At 44.9% G+C, this 22947-nt stretch overlaps 1 protein-coding gene across 8 annotated transcripts in view; it reads right to left on the bottom strand.

Annotated features, from left to right (window-relative positions):
* The window catches only part of PIKFYVE (phosphoinositide kinase, FYVE-type zinc finger containing), an 80859-nt gene extending 58550 nt beyond the window's left edge, over nt 1–22309 (bottom strand). For 3 of the 8 annotated variants that reach the window (XM_083625835.1, XM_083625837.1, XM_083625841.1), the window contains exons 1-7: nt 22071–22263; nt 16605–16781; nt 15688–15869; nt 12963–13148; nt 2628–2743; nt 1279–1450; nt 191–398 (exon numbers count right to left, since the gene is read on the bottom strand). In XM_083625835.1, the coding sequence (XP_083481961.1) occupies nt 191–398; nt 1279–1450; nt 2628–2743; nt 12963–13148; nt 15688–15859 (854 nt within the window). In that variant the 5' untranslated portion in view covers nt 15860–15869; nt 16605–16781; nt 22071–22263. Of the gene's footprint in view, nt 1–190; nt 399–1278; nt 1451–2627; nt 2744–12962; nt 13149–15687; nt 15870–16604; nt 16782–21499; nt 21661–22070 lie in introns of all 8 variants that reach the window. The other 5 variants (XM_083625838.1, XM_083625840.1, XM_083625839.1 and 2 more) reach the window with 4 other exon arrangements.
* Nucleotides 22310–22947: the final 638 nt, after the last annotated feature.

Genomic DNA, 22947 nt, shown 5'->3' with positions numbered 1-22947 from the left:
TATTGACAGAAGCCATGGCTTATCAAAACCTGATGTGCAAAATCAACACAATACCATAGCAACAGCCAGTGTGATTGGACCACTGCATTCAAGCAGAATATCGCAGACAAATTGTGTGGCTGGATGGACAAAAGATATTCCAAACACTTAAAACTAAGTGGATTCCCCGCCAAACCAGATATATTGATACCTTTGCCAGGTAAGGTCTTCTTCGAGGAATATGTTGCGGCTGGCTTTTCTGCTGCCAACCGGAGTCCGCGGTTCCCCAGGATCCAGTACTGACACACAGTTGGCAGAGTCAGACAGAGCATTCAAGTCTTCCCCAATGGAGTTACTCTCTGTGGAGTGAGCGTAGCTTAAGGCTATCTTACGGCAGTAAGTGCAAGCTCGGAGGTCACCTGTCGAAAAACAAGAAAGATTGAACAGCCTTGCCCTCTACAGCAGGGAAACTAAGGATCCGAAAGAAAGTCTACTTCCTGAGTTTGTTTTTCTTGCCAGGCTTTTCTACGATGTGAGAAGCTGTGAGTTGAAAGGAGTTCCCTCCTTCTGGAAGCATTCACTGTACGTGAGGCTTCTTCCGCAAGCAGCCACTGCTTCCAAAAAGGACTCCCTGCCCCCGCCTCCCCATCAGGAGATTGGGAAGGAAGAAAAACAGTTTCTTTGGCGAAGTGCTTCAGACATTGCCTCCTCACTCCCGTTTCAGCCTCAAAGGCTCTAACAGAAAGGGGGGGTGCTGTCTGAAAGCCTTTTACAAACAGCAAAAGAGCTTTCAAGCAAAATTGCCCTTTGAAGTCCCAACCACTGGGACTTCAAAGCACAGCATCACCTGACACCATCGTGACATCACGCCCCACCCACCTGTCAAGTTCGGCCTGCCAGGAAGTGGGGTGATAACAATACTAGAAAGGGAAGGCAGAGCACAAAGGAAGGGCACATTAATGCGTGTATGAGGAAGTCTTCCCTCGCCTTATGCACTCCTCAAGGTGCCATCGCTCATGCTGTGAAGTCAACTGCATCCCCACCAAATAACTGCATAATGTACATTTATGAATGCAAGGGAGCAAATTCTTTCAGAGGTAGATATAAAGCAGGGAAAGACCTGCTAACACAACTAAAAGTGTCCTTCCTTTAACTTTGCATGTAACTGTGAATGAAGCGATGAAGGAGCCCATCATAGCACACTTCCCATTTGGAAAGACTCCATGCTCAGCCCTTAAACAAAGGCAACTTTCTCCCCTCCCCTAAAAAGGCTGAGACTTTGAACGCTTCATGCCTTACCTGTGTAACCCATGAATTTCCCAGGGATTTCCTGGTTGCAGCAGCGGCTGCAGAAAATCTGCCCGCACAGCCGGCAGTGGTGCCTGCGGCGAAAGGTGGTAAATTTCTCACTGCAGTCATAGCACTCCTTGCACTGGCTGTCCGGCATCCAGTATTGCTTCAGATCACTGTCCTGGGGAGGGAATTAAGTATTTAGCCTGGTCACAACACAAGGCAACAGATTTATGTAGGATATTTCTATCTCCGAAGCTAAAACAATACCATGGGAAGTCACAAGGCTGTGATGAGATTACATTTCCTCAGTAACTGGCTAATTAGATTTCCCAGCGCAAGTCCTTCTTAGACACATTGCCCGATAGCACAGTCTCTAGATTACCAAGTAAAAGTTTAAGCCCAGTAGACAATGGCCCAGCCATTCAACAAGTTCTGATCACACTCAGGCAATTCCTCCAGAGCATCCTAGCAGAAATATGTAACGTTAAAGGCATTAAGCAGAGGGCTCCTCCCTCCATTCAACCAAACCTTTAAAGGGCAGCCTTCTTCTTTAATATGCAGGGATGGTTTACTCAAGCCAAAATAATTTTCCAGGTGTTATTATAAAAACTATACAATTTGATCCAGTAAAGGATTCCTACCATCCCAGGAAGGTAAGCTTTGCCTGTAAGCCAGGGGTGAGGATGCCCAGGGGCTTCAATTTGGCATGTGAGGCCATTTACCCCCTAACCATGCCCACCAGTCAATCAGCTGGCATCACTTGGTGACATCGGCTGATGGGGGGGGAGGGTTCAATCGGCTGGTGAAGCAGAGAGCAAGACTAAGACCTCCATTCATCAGCTGATGAACAGAGAGTTTACTCCTGCTGGGTGGTGGTTCACCAGAGCATTTCCAGTGCAGGATACACTGGCAAAGCAGACCCCTTCCCCCACCCCCAAGGGTTGACTCTGACAGGTGAGCAAGAACACCCACCGGTCAACTGACGTCAGGTGACGGACAGGTGAGTGGCATCGCCCACCTGTCCAAGTTGGTGGAAAGATAAATATGTGGACCACTAGGCCAAAAGAGTTTCTCAACCTTGTTTTAATCTACCATTTTGTAAGAAGCACGTCTCATTAGGCTGAAAGCTCATTTTCATCTATGCAAGCAATTAGTTTCATCCGGAAGCTGCCAAAATTAGTGAGGCTTAATCTTGCCTTAAGGGCTTGTGGGAACTTCTTGCAGCAGCGGGTACTGCTGTTTCGATCTCTGTATTGACTCGAAGAACAAGACAGTCTTTCGTAAACACTAAACACTACATGTGTTTCATAGCAGCTCCATCACATTAACACCTCTCCCTCCTCCTCAAGCATTACCTGGCTTTTTCCTTCCATGATTTCTTTTAGACGTTTTAGAACAGTACTGAGGCTTCGAAGCTGAACAGCCGTTCGAGGATCATGACCACCAAGGGGAGGTTCTTTTCTTCGATTGTCTGAGGACAAGAGACATTAGTTACCATTTGAGATAGATATTTTCTTTGTGTTGCCTATCAATGGACATCTCTTTAGAATGCAGAAGATATAACTTCAACTCTCTTAAACAGACACTGATGCAAACTTTTTACAGTAAATACTGACCAATTGGAGGAGCTTTTTCAGAGCCGAGTTGCTTCCTTGCATGAGAAACAGGCATTTTGCAATGATCAGAAAGGTATAAAATTTGGCATCCATCAAAACATGTTTCCAACATGGAAGTTCTAATAGTACAGAATTTGAACCCACTTACTCTGAAGAAAGCCTGACTGATTTTAACAAAAAATTAACTCCAAGAAAGCATAAGTTAGGAAAACAGCCCTCAGATTCAACCATGAACCATTATTCTGTTACCAGTATGGCTGGTTTCCATGAGATCAGCAGGTTGTTTTTTTAAGAAGTTCAGAAAAATAGGTAGCGCTTCTCGGTTTATTTTGAGTGTCAGGATAAGTAACATGAAAGAAGCACATTAAAAACTTGCCTGTATTACATTCCTCAACATACACACCTTGAGGAATTAAAAACCAAATCTATGTATATGAATAAGCTTCCTTTTGTCGCTTTCACTGGAACTGTTACTGCAACATTCATATTGAGGTATTTAGCAAAAAGTCCTCCTTACAGTATAATAGCATACACCACAAACGGAATACAGTAATAGGAGTTTTGACCGTATTGTGTTTTTATCAACATTTGGAAATTTGTTCAAAAACAGATTTATAAAGCACACATCTTAACAAATTTACTGGATAATTTTTCAGCAGTTCACTACAACCCTCTGCTTCAGCTGCATGGTAATCCATAAAAAACACAGGAATTCACTGTTAGAAGTGTTCATCAGGAGCTGCGAACAGTTACATGACCAAAGTACCAACTTGCATTCGTTTTAGTAAGTCGGGCGTATTTTACATACCCCTTTTCTACGTTTACTGAACTCAAAAGTAGCTTCACATACAACAATTTCATTCATACGAAACCCAACAGGTCAACATTTGTGGATAAAACGCACTAAAACTACTCATCCACACTTTAAAAGGCGATAGGTTTATACGATCTGAAGACAAAGCCACACTTTAGAAAGCTGCAATCCATTGCAAAGCAACATTTGCTAACTATAGAATAAAAGGGTATGTACACTTTAGCAAAGTTTCTTAATATCACTATACAAAGTTTCCCATTCTAACACGCTTGGAAACACAGTATGCGCCCCAGATTTGCTAACTGTGCTCCTTTCATGGCATTCCTTTTTAAACAGGTGCTTTGTAAAACCTTTTTAAAATAATAATAACAATAACATCAAGTTTCTCACCAAGTGCATTACTCTCCATTGGACATGCATTTTAATTGGCGCTCCCTGGATGAAGAGAAACAAACATGGCTCCTTTTGTACGTACTGCTTTATATATCACTGATGTCAGCAGGAATGCTGGCAGCTCAGACCAGAAGCAAGCAAGTTAACTGTTGCTGTGCAACAGCCAACCTCCCAGTTTCGGAGGGACAAGGAAACAGTTTGCCTTTGTAAGAGCAGGACCTCTGAAACACTTTGCGGCTACAGGTCATTTTCTAGCAAGTATCTAACTACCTGGCAACACAATTCATTTCCTAAGGAAATTTGAGGCAAGGGGTTGTGGTATGGGATGGAGATGAGATGTTCTGCAATTGACCTTGACCATTTCTACTAGGCACTAAAATTCCTGTGCCACGGCTTCCAACCACAAGTGTTGGGGAAAGTCTAAGCACATTTCAGTTTTCAGATGCATTCATGGTAGATCAAAGTGTTGACCCCAGATTTCAAATGAGGAACCATTTATCATCTATTGGAGGTGAATTTTCCCTGGCGGCAGACGACAGAACCACGAGACTGGTGTAAAATACTCGAACAAGAGTTTTATTACAGCTATACAAACAACAAACACAAAGCATGTGGGTGTTCTCTTTCTCCAGGCAGTTGCAAACTGCAACTTCTTCTATCTTTATACACATCACCAGCTGTGCCTAATTAGCCAGAACTCATAGAAAACATCCTTAAAGTTATCTGCACCCTTTTCCTGTTTCGTGACGAATGATGCCTAACATCATCTTAGGTCCACTTCAAGCAACTCCCCACATGCATAATAGTAGTAGTAGTAGTAGTAGTAGTAGTAGTAGTAGTTTTTTAATTATACCCCAACCCTTCCCGGTTCAGAAAACCGGGCTCGGGGCGGCTAACAACAAATTTAAAACACTTAATTATAGAAGCAGCATAAAATACAGTATAAAAACATGAATAGCAATAAAATTCAAAGTTCAGAAATCAATTGGGGGAAAATCCATCTAATAAGCATTAGATAGTCACCAGGGCTAGCTGGCTGAATTAGTCCTACTTGGGCCAGCAAGGAGGCCATGGGAGAATTAGCTGTGGGGTCTCAGAGTGGGTATTCTTCATAAAAGGGGAGGGCGGAAGAGAAGGGAAATAAAAGATCACACTGAATTCAAATTAAAGGCCAGGCAGAATAGCTCTGTCTTACAGGCCCAATGGAAGGAAGTTAAATCCTGAAGGGCCCTAGTCTCATGGCAGTCTCAGAGCATTCCACCAGGTCAGAGCCATCACTGAAAAGACCCTGGCCGTGGTGGTGGATAGTCTGACTTCCTTAGGGCCCAGGACCTCTAAACTATGGTTATTCATGGACCTTAAGATCCTCTGCGGGGCATACCAGAAGAGGCGGTCCTGTAAATATGAGGGCCCTAAGCCACTATGTCTGTTTACTTAGTATATACCTTGCCTACCTACACAGGCCATTTTTTATTCCCAGGGTGATCTGCAAAACTGGCTGAGAACAAGTGCAATATGAATGTCATCAAAATATAGTTAAAAGACCACCAATGTCACAATAGCAGCATTAAGCAGGGAGCAGTATTATATCTAAAGCACTTGGTCTTTGCCTGGCACTATGGTACATGCCAGGGCATGGGTGGCGCTGTGGGTTAAACCACAGAGCCTAGGACTTGCTGATCAGAAGGTTGGTGGTTCGAATCCCCACAAGGGGGTGAGCTCCTATTGCTCGGTTCCTGCTCCTGCCAACCTAGCAGTTTGAAAGCACGCCAGTGCAAGTAGATAAACAGGTACCGCTCCGGTGGGAAGGTAAACGGCATTTCTGTGCGCTGCCCTGGAAGAAGCAGCTTAGTCATGCTGGCCACATGACCCAGGAAAACTGTCTGCGGACAAACGCCAGCTCCCTCGGCCTGTAAAGCGAGATGAGCGCCGCAACCCCAGAGTGGTCTGCGACTGGACTTAACTGTCAGGGGTCCTTTACCTTTACCTTTTTAATGGTACATGCCAGGTGAACATCTCTGTAGAGAGCGTTTCACGACTGGGGTGTTATGCCACCAGCAGTGTGGTCCTCTAGGTCTGTCATCCACCTGCCTAACCTAATATGGTGTGGGAACCTGCAAGAGATTGCCCACTTAATATGCTAATCTGTGAGTTTGTGTATATGGAAGTAGGCAGTGCAACTGTTATGCATTAAGGTTTTTCCATATGTAGAAAACGCAAGTGTGCGTTTTGGTACACACATGTAGCAGTGGCTCTTTAACACATACACACAAAAGATTGTACAAATGGAGTTGTCCTTTACAGACATGATATAGCAGCTCAAGGTCTTTGCCTCATCTTTTAGACATGCTTTAATCAGCTTTCCACAACCTGTTGCCCTTCAATTCTCCTCACCCCTGATTATTTACTACATTTACAGGTTGGGAGTCCAAAACACCAGGAGGCCACCATGCTGAGGGAGGCCACATGCTCCAGATTTTTGTCCCTTTCCTTCTTGCTTGCATCCTCTGTATACAGAGTACCCCAAAAACATATATAAAAATGCTGAACTATAATAAGCAAGCCTACAAACATGATGGTGCTGGAGGAGACTCTTGAGAGTCCCATGGACTGCAAGAAGATCAAACCTCTCCATTCTTAAGGAAATCAGCCCTGAGTGCTCACTGGAAGGACAGATCCTGAAGCTGAGACTCCAATACTTTGGCCACCTGATGAGAAGAGAAGACTCCCTGGAAAAGACCCTGATGTTGGGAAAGATTGAGGGCACAAGGAGAAGGGGATGACAGAGGACGAGATGGTTGGATAGTGTTCTCGAAGCTACAAACATGAGTCTGACCAAACTGCGGGAGGCAGTGGAAGACAGGAGTGGCTGGCGTGCTCTGGTCCATGGGGTCATGAAGAGTCAGACACGACCAAACAACTAAACAAACAACAACAACAAACGTGATTGCAGAGGCACTTTAAGAAACAGATTTTTTAAAAAAAACACACAATTAAGTGATGTTTAATTTTTTATGAAATAAATAAGAAAAAATAGAAGGTCTCTCTCTCTCTCTCTCTCACACACACACACACACACACACACTATACAGATAAAAATCTGCTAATCATTAAATGAATTATGAGGAACTAGAACTCCTACCATTTTGTCTAATTTAATTAAAATCACTTGGCCATCCTTGATAACGCTTAAGTAGCAGTATCAAATTTCTGTAGCTTCCCCATTCTGATTTTCCTTTTACACAGAATACTAGTGCATGTGTAGTAATCCTGTTAATATTTAAAATGCTAACTCTGCAATTATACTTGGCGTTGAAGAGAATGGAAGCTGGGGGGTGGGGAGACCAGCTGAATACACTGTTGCACTTACGCAATTTTTCATTATGAACTCATAGAGCATGAAGGAATGCGCACTGTGCCCAAAACCAACAGTGCAGAGGCGCCAAGCCTCAAGCCTTGTTGCAATCTCTTACAAATCTGCTAAAATCAAGCATATGCATGAAAGGGACCGTTCTGCGGTGCCGCCTGCCCCACCTCCCTACCCAACCATACAAAAAGCTTTAGTATTAAGTAGCAGAGGACTCATAACTCCCACTTTGAACATTTCAAATCCCACCTGGGCATATCATCTACAGCTGTAGCTCACGTACAACTTTTGGGCGTACGAAAAATGAACTTAATCTTACTCCTGAAGCCAGGCCATGATGTCTACATGTCCCTAGCCTTTCTGCTAAATGTTCAGGAAGACCCTGGTGCTGATGTGATTGTGGCATGTTGCAACCTATTCACCTGTTGGTACATGAGGACATCCACCTGGGAGGGAAACCCCTATCTGCCTAGGCTGGCTACCTGCCTGCTGCAGGTAAACAGCATTTCTGTAGCTTTTCCTAAAGCTTGTTCTGAAGCAGCCAACCTTTGTCAGGCAGGCACAGGCCATCAGAAGAACTTCAGGCCAATTCCTTGGGGACAATCACCCCCACGTTTCCCAGAGTTTGGACCACAGCCTGTTTCTGCACATCAAAGATAGCCATCCCTAAAAGGTAAAGGTAAAGGTACTCCTGCACATACGGACCAGTCGTGTCCGACTCTGGGGTTGCGTGCTCATCTTGCTCAAGAGGCCGTGAGCCGGCGCCGTCCGAAGACACTTCCGGGTCACGTGGCCAGCGTGACGAAGCTGCTCTGGCGATCCAGCACCAGCGTAGCACACGGAAACGTAGTTTACCTTCCCGCTATAAAGCGGTACCTATTTATCTACTTGCACTTAAGGGTGCTTTCGAACTGCTAGGTGAGCAGGAGCTGGGACCGAACGACGGGAGCTCACCCCGCCGCGGGGATTCGAACCGCCGACCATGCGATCAGCAAGTCCTAGGCACTGAGGTTTTACCCACAGCACCACCCGCGTCCCTAGCCATCCCTAGTGCATTCCAAATATTTTCACACTACAACTCCCATCAGCACAAGCCAGAATTACTGTTTCCAAGCCCTGTTATAGCTTCTCCTGTTGTTCTCTGGGCTAACCAGTAAAATTCTGTAATTAGCTAAAACTTGTGCCTTTATTGGATGGGTGGGTACAGCTGGCGAGGGAAGGGTATGCAAGGAATGGCGTCCGGGATGAATTCTCAGGAAGCTGAATGCTGACCTCAATTGGGCCCAAATGCACTGGAGGCACTACGGCTTGTAGGTGCAAACATATCTGCGGAAAGGAGTGCATTTTACACCTCTTACAGCTAGGGAGCTGGGTGATGATAACCAGGTTAGGGATTCTGCCTGGAAGCAGAAATACAGTAAGAGTAATATGGATTTGCTGGGTGAACTGATAGGAAGAGACAACAAAATCCATTTAGGGTGGGAGGCAGTGAGAGCTGAAGACAGGCAAGGGGGGGATTTGTCTCAGAGATTTGAGAATCTAACAGACAGCTTTCACAACTCCCTTCGCCTTTGGGGGATACTAGGAAAAAACACACCATGAAATTGCAGGTAGAGTCTTGCAGAGAGAGATTCTTTGGTTCAGGAAGATTGGGATCAAGGGGTTAAGAAACAAAACCAGCAAGTCTCTACCCACCACATCTAGAAATATGGAGGAGGAGGAGGGAAGCTTTAGGACTGTGCTTGGCTTGGGCTTGCTGAGAACAGATGAAGAGTTCAGAGGAGGAGATCACTGATGTTCCCCCGCCCCGTGTCTGCGGCCAGCCAATAGCATGAGAACTGGTGACATGAGGTGGCCGTGCCAGCCTTCAAGTGCCACACAGGCATTTGGGTAGCAGTCCAAGTATTCACAGAGAAGGGGGTGGGGAGAGACAAACCAACCAGCATCAAGCGAAGCAAACCACAGATGAGCAAAGAAATTGCAAGCTGCATCCTGGCCAGAGAGCGCTAGCCTCCTGCTGCCACAACATGTCAGTTTTCAGTGACCAATGAATACTTTTTGCATGGAGGAGCATCCAGTCCTGTGAGCCTCCATCTGCAGTCTGAAATGGCAGAGCCTGGAAGCAGATCTCCCCCCATGTACTGAGCTCTGCATAGCTTTCACAAAACTGCCTTTATGCTATAGCACAGACCCATCTGGCTCCCACTCTGTGGAACTTCTCATTTATTTTGCACACCCAAATCCTCCTGGAGAACTTGAGGAGAGTTCTCAAGAGCTGTTCAGAGACAGATCAGGGGAAACCTACCTGAAGTATTAACAACACTGGTGCTTCAAATGCAGCAAAAGACAGACTTATTTCAGATTGTAGGGTGCCAAATCCTCGTCTCCCTGTCCCTGAATTTCACCAATGTATTTGCTACTGGCAAAAGAGGTCCCTCCACAACACATACACACACTTCAACTTTCTTGTTCATGTGTACGGGAGAGAAAAGCTTGCTTGCTGCTCTGACCTTAAAATCACTACAAGGTGGTTGATTGGTGCATATATTATAGTATCACAGCAAATTTGGATCAGCTTCTGAGCCAGCTTCTCCTATTCCCAGCTTCTTGGAATGCTTGTTTGCAAGATCATCTCCAGGGGTTTTCCCAAGAAGACCAGCACTGAAGGTTTCCAGAGAGTGTTTTATTAAAAAAGTGAAGAGGTTATTTAAGGTCAATGATTTTAGAGGAAGAACAACAGGCAAAACATCTCATGACCATCCACACACAATTCTGCCCCCAAAGGTCACATATTATTTTACTTTCGCTGATCCCTCACATGGATGGATTTTTTAAAAGCAAGCAAAAATATCGGCACGACACTAATAGGGCTGGGAAACCTACGGCTGAGGGGGAGGAATCCATTTTAACCAGATTTATACACAGAACTCGACTGTCCAAACCTGACTGAGCTTTGCTTGCACTAGACTTCCCCTGTATCGAGTGCCTGCTTGTGTCTAAGCCATCTGTGTGTCATCGGGGGGTTTTAAAAGCCCAACTAATTATATGAAAATTATATGCAAAATACACCCACTCCATATTATAGATATAAGAGAGTCAAGCCGCATGCTGTGCTATTCTCGCAGTGCAGTTTTATATTAATGCATTTGTTTTTTATACAGTTATATGCACTATTGAATATTATCTGTTCATGTGCTATTTACTTTAGAAATCCTGGAGTGTACATGTGTATAATTTATGTGAATGGTAACATAGCAATCGCTCACGCTTTTAGTGAAACAGGGGGACAAGGGGACAACTTCCATCTCATAGAGATTAAGGATTGAGACAGTAATTAAGAGGGGGAAACTGCATGCATAAGCTGGACAGAAAGATTTCTAGAAAACTCCACCACTATCTGTGCCCTATCCGTTACGTATTCTCTGGTTTCCAATTGTATGGGACTTTGTACACCAATATGTGCAACATGAATGTTATCTAGAGGCTAACTGGCAGCCGGTGCAATTTTCTCAGCGGTGACCTACTATGACAGTGACAGTCTGCCCCAGGGAGCAGTTGAGATGCTGCATTTTCTACTAGCAGCACCTTCCAGGTCAGCCGCAAGGACAGCATTGCAATCCATTCTGGAGGGTGCCAGCAAATAGAGAACAGTAGTCTGGATTTCCTGATCCATAAACAGTCGCAGCTGTCTTGCCAACCAAAGCTGGCAAAAGGCACTCCTAGCCAATGGTGTCACCTGGCCCTCTAGCAACATAGATGGATGCAGGAGTGCCCCCAGAATCTTGGCCCTTGCTGCCCCTTTGAGAATAAGGATCGAGTGCAATAGTGTTAAGTGCTTCTTGTGCTCCTTGCTCCTTGCACTTGTACATCTGAAGTCTGCCAAAGTAGCTGTAGCCTATGCAAATGCATCTTGTATTAAAGCGAAGTCTCAGAAGGCTTAAAATCACTTCCCCCTTATTGCTTTCTCTGTTCTGGAATCAGAGAAACCTGGTCTATGTATGCAGAATGATCTTCTTCATTATTTCCTACTGGGGTTAAGCACTTTTTATCCAAGACAGGCCAATGTTGATCTCTGTAAACGCTATCGGAGACAAGGAAAAGAAACCAGCGCATCCAATTGACATGAGTGCCCCCTGGAGGCCATCTGTCACAAGAGAAGCACACCCTGATTCTGCTCTTCAATAATTTTCAGCAGTTAGTTATAAGTCTAGGCCTGATTATCTGAAATGCTGGAAAAGCTAACAACTCCAGCTTTCTGTGGCTAAGTTAAACAAAAACTAATTGCCTGATATTTTTTGTACTGAGTTTAGCCGGCTTCCCATTGCTACTAGGATCAGGAAAGCAGGATTTAACCCTGTCCCACACTGACCATTTCCCCCAATGTAAATGCTTTCCCAGGGGATATTTGCTTTGCAGGAAGGGAGAGGTGCTTGTATCCCTCTTTCCAGAGCAAAGAGCAACTTATGGGGGGGGGCATTCTATAACAGGAAATGGCATAAGGCCAGGGTTAAATGGCCCCATGCTATCGCCCCAAACAAATGAGCAGTCCCACGCACTACCCTACTCCTGTGGGACCATCTGATTCAACAGAAGTCAGAGTGTTAATCACAAACCTCTCAGTGTAACATGTAGTTTTGGCTCAGCTCTCAAGTCTCTCCCTGAAAATGAAGCCCATGGTGGAAATCCGGATTCCTAACAGAACAGAGGGCATTTCACTTCAAATAACTGTTTGGACTTTTAGACTTGGGCACAGTTGAAATCTAATCTACTTAGGTCACAGCCCTGTTATGCGACCTTGCAATGCCAGCTGAATCTTGTACACCAGGGTTTTGTTCACATCTACTGGAGGCAGCAACAAGGAATGGGGAATCTGACTGCCCACATCAGGGCTTCAGGACCACGCTAACACTTTTAAGGGTTCATGGCCCCAGACTCAAATTGCACCATCCCCCACTCTGCAGATCATTGGAAGTTATCTTTTTTAAAAACCATGTTTTCATGGCTTCGAAACATAATAAGGTGGAAAAATGCAAATCTTCATGTGTTCTTCTGGCTTTACACCAAGAATGGAAAGGAGGTCTGGAAAGTAGAACTTATCAGTGGGCACAAAGGTAAGCAAGTCACCATGGACAGACATTCATCCAACTGCTCTCACATACGTACTTCCCTCCTGTTTTCCACATTCCCAACAAAAAGGATGGCATTAGAAATTCCATAAATGTATACATTAGAAATCCCATGTGGGTTAACAAAATAAAGCTGCAGGAAACACATGCAGGTTTTCCTTCTTGCTTAGATGAATTAAAACAACAACAACAACCCAAACACACACACAGAAAAACTGAGTTTTGACATTGCCAAATCTAGAAGTGTGTAGTTTTTTAAAGCAAGAACAGTGTTAGAAGATTCCTTGGACGCATCTCTTGAGCTGAATGAGGCTTGGAAAATTTCAAAGCCCTATAAAGCACAGACCACCTCTTTTCAAACTCTGATCTCTTACCTAAAGATGCTGAAGATCTTCTCTGCAACTCCCCAGAGGGCTGGGTTTTTTTGTAAGGTACAGGTGACGACCTTAGGGACTGCGACCTCAAAGTATGTTGTGGACTTGACCAACTTGCATTCAGCGTCTGTTGATCACCCTGTCCTGTCTCTGCTCTCTCCACGGAGGAAGCAAGACGACCATCGTCTAGAAAGAGGAAGTGTTAGTCTAATCAATGTTGAGATATGTGAACTGGAAAACTACCTTTTTATATTATTCTCAAATAAATCAGACACTAGCATTTGTTCACACATAAGCCATGACTTATGAACTTGGGAAAGATCGTCCCACCTAGTAAATAGGTGTGTGTACAAAATATACGCAAAGCAGAAATGTTGTTATTTTACAGCCTCTTCTCTAGTATACCAGTGTTTACCAGATTTCTCATAAATCTCTCTAGAACCACAGTTCCCACACTGAGTCATAGTGAAAGACTTAGATCTAAGGAAAGAACTCTTTGGCAGCCCAATCTTCTGCATTCCCCACCTCCCGAAATAAGTCCCACTGGGCTTACCTCTTTAAAAACTTATCATAGGCCAGCAGCCTGTTATCTATTGCCAGCACAAACAGTGCTTAGGCTGCCAGCGCTCACCTACAACTCTTATTAGCAAAAGAGAGAAGGAAATCAGGACCAAACATTATTTATGGTTCTTCAAAGACAGTTCCAAGGAAACAGTCCCCTCACTCTGCTCCCAACAATTACCACCGTCCATCACTTTAAGTAACAGGGGAAAGGAATCATGGAACTACAAACTGCATCTAGCAAGAGCAGTAGATCTGCACCCTGCCTCTCATAACTGCTAGTACCAAGCCCCAGTTTCAGAGCTAAACTTCCAGAGGGTGCAAAGACACATCAGACCTTCCAGCAGGAAGTTCCAGGCCAATGGCATTCTAGGCAGCTTATAGCTAGAAATTCAGGTGTTGGGGGATCGCAACCCACAAGTTACGAAGCAATGAGGAACTAGTTCTTGGCTTCAGTACCTCCCAGTTCCTTTGGTCTGGGAGGCCCTCCTTCTTTGGCCACTTGTTTCTCATGCCTACAAGAATTAGCATCACAACCTGGAAGCTTACTGTTGACTGGGGCTGGTCATACTTGGAGGAAAAAGCACAACATGTGACTCACTTTATTAAACAAAAAATTACGACAGTGAGCATTCCTTTGCGTTGTCAGGCGAGACCAGGTCTCTTAACCAAAGGAGATGTTCATCCGCTGCCTTCCCAAACCATGATTCTTTTCATGCACCAATACTCTCAAAAAGGATGAGCTACTTCACCTACTTCTTCAAGTTACTCCACTTTTAATCTTAATTTGGGTTCCACTGAACCTCCTTATGTCAGTCTAAAAATAGAAAAACTTTTCTCTTTAGAACAGCACTGGCTGAGCAAAATAACCAACACGGTTCAGAAATCAGGGGAATGAGGAAAGAGGTGACAAGGAGAAGCTCTAGCTAAAGTTAAACAGAGACTCCAGCTCCACAGTCAACCACTGGGGGGTCCGACGTCTGAGGAGGCAAGAAAAGGCAGTGTGGAGTACCTTTGGGTGAAAATCCCCCAAAGCTGAACAAATTAATGGGTGCAACATACACTAGATTATAGAATACTTAATGAGTGAACCTCAACTTGAATCTGAAAAGGCCTTTTCACAAAGGTCCAGGCTACACATGAGTGTTGTTTTTTAAACAGAAGACACAGTTGATGAGTTTTCCTAGATCAGCCATAGTCATAAGAGTTATGTCTTCTGCCTGAGAACTTAAAGCAAGTCACAGGGGCACCCCTGACTGTCAGATCTTACTTTAGTGACATGCTCATTTCTCTCCTGAAAGAGGACGCATGTGAGCCTCTTCATAAATATAGTAGAACAGACACTTGTTCGACTCAAGGAAAGATATGCTGACTGACTGGTACCCATTAACTCACAATGGATGATTAACGACACAGTTACAGGCATTGTTTGTATTAGATATGGCACTGGGACTGGAGATCAACTAGGCAATTACAACCTCGTGCCTGGGATCAATGTCATCTGCCACCATAGGGGCTCTTGTTGGTCTACCACAATGACACAGCCATTGCTCAGAGCAAACACACTCTTGGGGCGTGCTCAGAGTTCCAGCACTCAGTAACATGGGGACCTATATTTGTGCACCCAGACCTGCACATGCAAGCCAAACACTGGATACGATTATCCACTTTGGCAAACAAGTCACCCACTTTGGCTTGAATGCTTGGAGGTAGAGGGCAGGGGCAATGGGCACAAGATCAATCCATCCTAGAACACACTCATTTCACAAAATGGGCATCTGCACCAGGCTGGTTACAACAACCATGTGCAGTCCATGCTACATTGCACTAAAATGACTGCATTGCACTTAATACTAGGGTTTTGTGCACAAGCCTCGAGCTCATGGGCTCTCCCTCCTCCTCTGGTGCTGCTGTGAAGAGATTGGAAGCTTTCACTCAATTTTCATCTAACCACAGCTTCGTGTTACATGCTAACCAGGAACTGTGGTTAATCTGAAGTTGGCTTGTTTCAATAAACCAGTTAGTTTAGTGTTACATGTTAATGAGCCCAATGGCATGTGGTTTTTGCATGCTTTGAGTAGGCTGTTCCCACTTTTGGCAGCAAGTCTTCACTCATAACTATTAATCAATCAATGTACAGCCATGGAAGGAAGTTAGTACTTACCTCTACTGAAACGAAAGAGATTCACGAAAGAACTATAGGCAGATTTAAATGGCGGTTCATCCTGGTCAGGAGTCAAAGGTTTGAAGTGCGTAAGGTGAGACGGGCTGCCAGGAGAGTAGGGCGGGTCGTTCAGAGTGTCCAACGTCGGAGATGCTTTGTCATCTGTGGCCATTTCATGGATCCTAAGAAAATTGAAGGTGCACATGTAATGCCCCAATGAAACATAAGCCACTGCATGTTACAGTCCTGCTTCTTAAGAATTCTGCTTTTCACAGTTTATTCTGATGACTTTTATATTATTTAAAGTGTCCCCTGGTGTGGTAACACTGAAGGGTGGGATATAAATTCCAAAAGAGATCCAGTTTAGGAGGAGGAACAGGTAGTCAGCTTAGAACAGGCATCAAATATGATGCGGTCAGAAATGAATTCAGAAATAGGGAAGAAACTGGAACAGAGTAGCTAAACAATTATTCACTTTTGAAAAAGCACATTCATGACTTTAGAGGAAGTACTAAAACCAGATGATTCAGAAGAAAAGTAAGACTCTGTCTCATAGCAATAAGGAAGTGAAGTCTGTCCATTATTTGAACAACATAGTAAAACTGTCCAGAGAATCCAATTTGTGTTTCAAGTTGGGCGCAAATTAGACACAGTGGCAGTAGGCCTGATCCTGATTAATTCAGACCATAGTGCCCAGTTGCTGACAGAAGAGAACTGTAGCTTAAGTTAGCAAGGATTGTTCTATCAATCTGAGTTACCTTAGGCTATAGTCTCTTGTTACAGGGACTGCCATAGGAAGAGGTGATGGGGAAGGCCAGCCAGATCCAGAACTGCCCTTCACTCTGTGCACCACTGACAGATAGGTGGGGCTGCACACCTGTCTATCACTTGATATCATGTGATGCCATGCAACTCACCTTTAAACCTGAGGCTTGCAAATGAAGACTCAGGAGTGCATTGCAAGTGCACTCTCAGTTCTTTCCCTTCCTCCTTCACAGCTCCATCGTGACTTCAAGCCGCAGTTGCAAAGGAAGATTCTTCCCAGAAGACAGAAAAGGGCACCAAATTCCAAAAGCACTGAATTCTACCGGGGGCTAGAAGGGAAGAATACAGAGCATATGTCAGAGTGTGCTCCCAAGTCTTCCTGTTTGGTTTACCTGGTCCAAGCCCAACATTGTATGGTGTCAGGGGACTGACAGGTTGGTGGTGCCACGGACCAAATGGGGAGACTTGGCAGGCACTATCAGTTATGCAGGCTGCTCACCGCTGTTTTAGAGCAAAGGAGGCATGCAGAAGAAAACACCCTTAGCTCCTCTCTTTCAATGTTTTTCACACATGTGAGTTCCTTTGGGTACAAAAACTCAGCTGAAGGAAAAAGCACCTGGGGGAAACTGTGAGGAGTTAAGGCATAACTTGGGAAGAGTTCAGCTCCCCACATGCACATACATACATCTTTTGCTCTCAAAAAAAGTCTCCCCCCTCCACTTTGGACATGGTGTCAGTTCTTTTCCTTAACTACTCCTCAAATGGTAGAATTATTTATTACAGAAGTTTAGTTGCTTATGGTGAAATAGTTATGAGCTACCTTTCTGGGTACCACTCTTTCAACGTGGCATTTTAAAAGTGCTAATACTATCGATAATACATAATACAAACACTACTGCAATCCCTCAACAATTAATTAATTATCCAGTATAATAAACAGCTAAAAACCAAGCAAGCATCTCAGCCAAGAATGCCGCTCGTATGAATAGGCCAATCTGAAACAGGCAGGTCTTCAAAGCCTCCTGAAGCAACTGAAAGTACCCACATACTTTGCAGTGGCCAGAAGCACCAAGAGATATGTGGACATTCCTCCTGGAACTTTTGAATAAGCAATTTGGGAGGTGGGCTATGAGGGCTTCCCCTGAAAGGCAGCTCGTATGTACCTCAAAAAAATCTAAATAATCCTCTTAAGAGAGCCTTTAAAAATCTCTCTAAAGTTCAGACACACATAAAAGGGAAGTTCTGCAAGCTACAAGATGATAACGTTTCAAGCTCTCTTTCGACAAAGATAAGGGGTCTTCTAACACCTGCCCCACCCCCAAGAAAAACCCAGCACACAAGTTGTCTGTGAAGTTGTGCTGCTCCTTTGTGTGCTCAGGAACAGAGGATGGAACACAAGTCCTCACTCAGCCTGCCAGAGCAGGGAACTCTGATCCCAGTTTCCTCCCCCTGCCTTCCACTATCTTCAGGAATTGGGGAAGTTGAGCAGGATCAGTTCCTCATCCCTTCAAGTGCCCTCACCGCCAAGCTGTCAGGCTTACAGCATTCTGTCACCTGCTGACACTCACAGGAAAGGGAAGGGGGAAGGAAAAGAGAAGCAGGGAGAAGCAGGGTCAGGCACAAGGAGGTCGGAAGAAGATGTGAGTGCATAGAAGAGCACACAAGTGCAGGTTGGGGGAAGACAGGTGGGGCAGCTGCAAGAAATTCCTCATTTGTTTTCCTATTCAACTGACTATTCCTATACAATTGCAGATTCATATTGTGAACAGCTATGGCTTAACTCACCATCAGGCTTAGCTGACAAGACAGCCATCCGCAAAACAAAACAAAAAACCGAAATGTGGAGCAACCACCAACACATTTTACATCACAATTTCCATAGTTACTGTTATAAGCAGGTTGTTTTCCCCGATAGAGGATGACAGGGCAAACTGGATCACTTAGTCAGAAGTGACTTCTGCATTAGTAAACTGCAGATGAACCAGAGTCCTACCAAACTCGTGCAAACTCTAGAACTGTTTTGTGCTGTGTGATCTCTTCCTGAAACACCAGTATAGCTTCCTTTCACCATAATTCTAGAGCAGGCCCAGAACAATTTCATCAAGCGAGGCAGCATAGGACAGCTAGTGCCAGCTAGCATAGGTCAGGAAAACATAGCTAAGTGTAAGAAGGTAAAGGTTAAGGGACCCCTGACCATTAATTCCAGTCACGGATGACTCTGGCGCTCATCTCGCTTTATTGGCCGAGGGAGCCGGCATTTGTCCACAGACAGCTTCCAGGACATGTGGCCAGCATGACAAAGCCATTTCTAGTGAACCAGAGCAGCGCACAGAAATGCCGTTGACCTTCCCGCCGGAGTGGTACCTATTTATCTACTTGCACTTTGATGTGCTTTCGAACTGCTAGGTTGGCAGGAGCAGGGACCGAGCAACGGGAACTCACCCCCGTCGCAGGGATTTGAACCACCAACCTTCTGATCGGCAAGCCCTAGGCTCTGTGGTTTAAACCACAGCGCCACCTGCATCCAGTACTTAAGTGTAGCATGGGAATAGTCTATCCTGCCCAAAAGACTCTAAGGAAATGAAACAGAACAAAGCTATCCATGCAAAACTGGGGTCAGTTTTGCCCACTTAAGACGCACACAGCTGCAGCCCCAAACCATAGCTTTGCGATAAGTTTTACAACAGGTTATGAATAGAAAAGCTTAACTCGTGGGCCGGCATTATGCTGAACATCTCTCAGCCCTGCTCCACATCACTGCTGCTGTCATGGGAATGGGAAGGAAACTACACAATGTAATGATTTCAGGACAAGTGAGATCTTGGAGGGGCCAGAAACTCCATTTTTCTTATATTGTGAAGTTACACCCTTAAGAAGGTATCAGTCTCACCCCACTCACTGGGAATAATCATTTGAATGCCACTTCTTAAAAGTCAGCTCAACAAAGCCTTGCAATTATTAATTATTATTAATTACTTGCCCTTCACCCTTAAGGTACCAGGGAAGGTTACACAACAATTAAAACACAATATTAATAACGGCTTAAAACAACTTACAATCACAGAAATAAAATTGGTCTTAAAAATATACATCTCAAGCTTCAAAAGCCAGAGTATTAAATAAATGCTAGACCATCTTTCTATACACACTAATTCAGTCCTACATTTAAGAACTAGCTCGTTAGCCATAGGTAACAAGTAACTTCATATGGCAAGCAAGAGAGTTGGCAGAGGAGGGATGGAATGCTTCATCTTTCCTCTGCATCCAGCACAGAAACCAACTGTTTAGAAATCTGCCTTAACAAGAATAGGTTGACATTTAAACTCCAGGAAAAGAAAGGTGTAGGTTGACATTTGACTAGGGGGGGGGGGGGGAATGCCAACTACGACTATTTCAGAAAGTAGAAAATGGCATTCTTATCTGTGATCTCTGCCACTGGTGCTTTGTTATGCTGTTATGCAGATGTGGCAATTTCAGCAAATGCAGGTCATCATAAAGAAGTTATATGACAATTAAGTAAATTGCAGAGAGACCCCGGTTAAAAGTTAAGTGTTAATCTCTCATTACCCTCAACAATAGCTTATCAAAGCTGAAAGGATTAATGAGATTTATGGTTGCTCTGGTCAATAGTTCAAAATGCAAGCTTCAAGCATTCAATTAAACTGCAGTAACTGCTTTACTAGGAATGAAAAAGTATGTGCGCTACTCAAGCAAGGGGAGAAGGGGATTCCATTTTTGTCTGGATTTTAATTTAATTCTTAGTTTAATTCAAGACCACTTCAAGATATTAATCAATATCTATTAGATGTTTAGAGCTATTCAACATACTTAACTTGAGATAGCTGACATCTGTCTCTAGAAACCGAAGGGTAGGCTATACTGTACCTCCCAATAAACTCCCGCATGTTGCTAATCATTGCTGGCATGTTAGGCTTTAACACAGAGGTAAACACACACCATAAAATAAAGTTGTAACACAGAACAATTCCTAGCAAATTTAAAGACATTCACTGGATAAATCCTGTTGATCCAGATGGAAGGGGATTTCCAACACATATACCAAAGTAATATTCTCTCCACCTCTCTCACACACAAACACAACAGGGTGATAATTAATATTTCATCACACTCTCAGCAACCTTAAAAATAAAGATTCCATTCATCGTTAATCCAAGCAATTGATGCTGTCCAATATAGTCATGAGAATATATTTTTTTACAAGCTCAACAAAGCAAAGATTGTAGCAGGTTTTGATTCAAGCAACAGCCACTTCCTCCTTTCCTGCTACAGTTTGTCCTACTAGTGGGTCACTTGGATATATTTTTTCAAAGGAGAAAAACGGCATGCATATTTTACACTTCTCTACACAAACTATTCCAGGCTTGCATCTTAAGACCAGCTACTCTCTTGAAGACAGGTTCCAACAATTATTCTACCTTGGGGCTCTTTTTGTGGCAGTACTCAATAGTACAAAGTACCAACACCTCTTTTTCTTACTGCCCAGACATTTTCTGCTGGCACCCATGACACCTATATCAATATATGAGGAGCAACACCTCTTTTTCTTTCTTTTTTAACCAAAGCAAGAGTTTTCCTGAAATTGCTGCCCTACTTTCAGCTTTAAAGGGTGGAGTTCTCATACTGGCCACCCCAAGTTTTATAACCGAGTGCCCCCTTGCCATGGAAAGCACTACAAAATGTGCTGTAGTCATTGTGGTTAAGTTAATGAGTGTTGGATCTGGACTCAGATCCTCTCCCAATCATCCATCAACCTACTAGGTGATCTTGTACAAGTCATCTCTCAGCATCAGTTCCCCACCCATAAATGATATACTACCAGAGGTACAAGATAGTCATTTGCACAGCACTTTCTGTATAAAAAGCGTGACAAAAGTGTGTTCCTGCACCTTTAATAGTTGTGCAGAAGGGGGAATGCCAGGTGCAGCTCATTACAAGGGGGAAGGATCCCACATGATAACCAAAAATTCCCGGTACTACTCAGTACTCAAAGGTTATCACAGCCCTCTCTTCCTTTGCACCTGTTCACCTTAACGCAGGAGTGTTGGGCAGCCCCCTGCCTTCTTCATTTTCACGAGGCAGCAAGGTACATCACTACCACACACACTGCAACTTTCCCCTCCGGAGGAGCCAGGCAGAGGTGCCAGGATTCGAACACCACGTCCTACACACCCAAGTTGCGCATGTAGGCTGCATAAAACAAGTAAAAACAAGCCGTTGGGTTCATTCGTTTCCTTTCTTAGCCTTAGTTTGGTGTTCTATCAAACCCTATCCCCCCCCCCCCCAAGAAAAGCTACATTGTGAGAATCAAAATGTTCCCCCCTCCAAAAAACAAAAAAAGAAAGTATTCACACATACAAAATAAGCCATCTGCATACTTTAAAAGCGAGCAAACCCCGCTTTAGAAAACGGTTGACAAGGGAGGTTTCTTTGCTTCCTTGCCTCCAGGCAGGCAAGGCAGGAGGGCAAACTGGCAGCCTGGCCTTGGCTCAGAAACGGAACGCCCTCCAGACCTCCAGACGCCGGGAAGATGAAGGATATTAATACTATTAATACTCATTAATGCTATTTAATGAGGCTGGCGGCGGCGAGCATCTTACCTGCCCTTGCCGCTCTCCCCTTCCCTGTCTCCCAGCCAGGCAGCCCCTGCCGCCTGCCTGCCTCCTCCCTTAGCAGGCTGCGCTTCCCACTCGGGAGGCGACACCAACACCGCCAGTGGGACGACAACAACAACGGCGACAGAGGGGACGCGGGAGGCAAAGGCAGCACCTGACTCGACTTGGACGCGCTTCCGCCTTGGCATGAACTTCCGGTCTCCGCTCCTGGGCCGGCCACGGGCAAGAGGAGGAGGAGCTGCCGCCGGCGCAGGCAACGCAATCGACCCCCGAGAGACGGAGCCAGGAGGAGGAGGAGCCGGCGCCGGCGCCGCCGCAGGCAACGCAATCGACGCAAAATGCGGCGAGCGGCGCAGGCGCGAGCAAACGAGCCCCGCGATCGTCGTCGTCCACCCAGGCCGTCGGTTCGAGTGCAGTTGCTTCGATGGGCAGAGCATATCTGTCAACGTTTTCCTTTTTAAAAAGGAAATTCCCTTATTCCGAATAGGATTCCTTGCAAGAAAATGGAAAAGTTGACAGCTATGGGACAGAGTTCTTCAGTGGCAGGGGGGGGGGGTCATGGGTGGGAAGGGATCCCGTGGGTCATCCAGTCCAGCCCCTTGCAACGCAGCAGAGATCTCGACACTTGGTTTCCCCCATCCCATTTCGCACTCCTGTCTCAGCGACTAACAGACTGAGGCTGGATCCTGACAAGACAGAAGTACTGTTTTGGGGGGACAGGGGGCGGGCGGGTGTGGGGGGCTCCCTGGTCCTGAATGGGCTAACTGTGCCCCTGAAGGACCAGGTGCGCAGCCTGGGAGTCATTTTGGACTCACAGCTGTCCATGGAGGCACAGGTTAAATCCGTGTCCAGGGCAGCTGTG

The sequence above is a fragment of the Podarcis filfolensis genome (genome assembly GCF_964270895.1).
Source record: "Podarcis filfolensis genome assembly, chromosome: 1".
NCBI lineage: Eukaryota > Metazoa > Chordata > Lepidosauria > Squamata > Lacertidae > Podarcis > Podarcis filfolensis.
The sequence above is the reverse complement of the archived record's forward strand: the minus strand, read 5'-3'. Positions and strand labels throughout refer to the sequence as shown.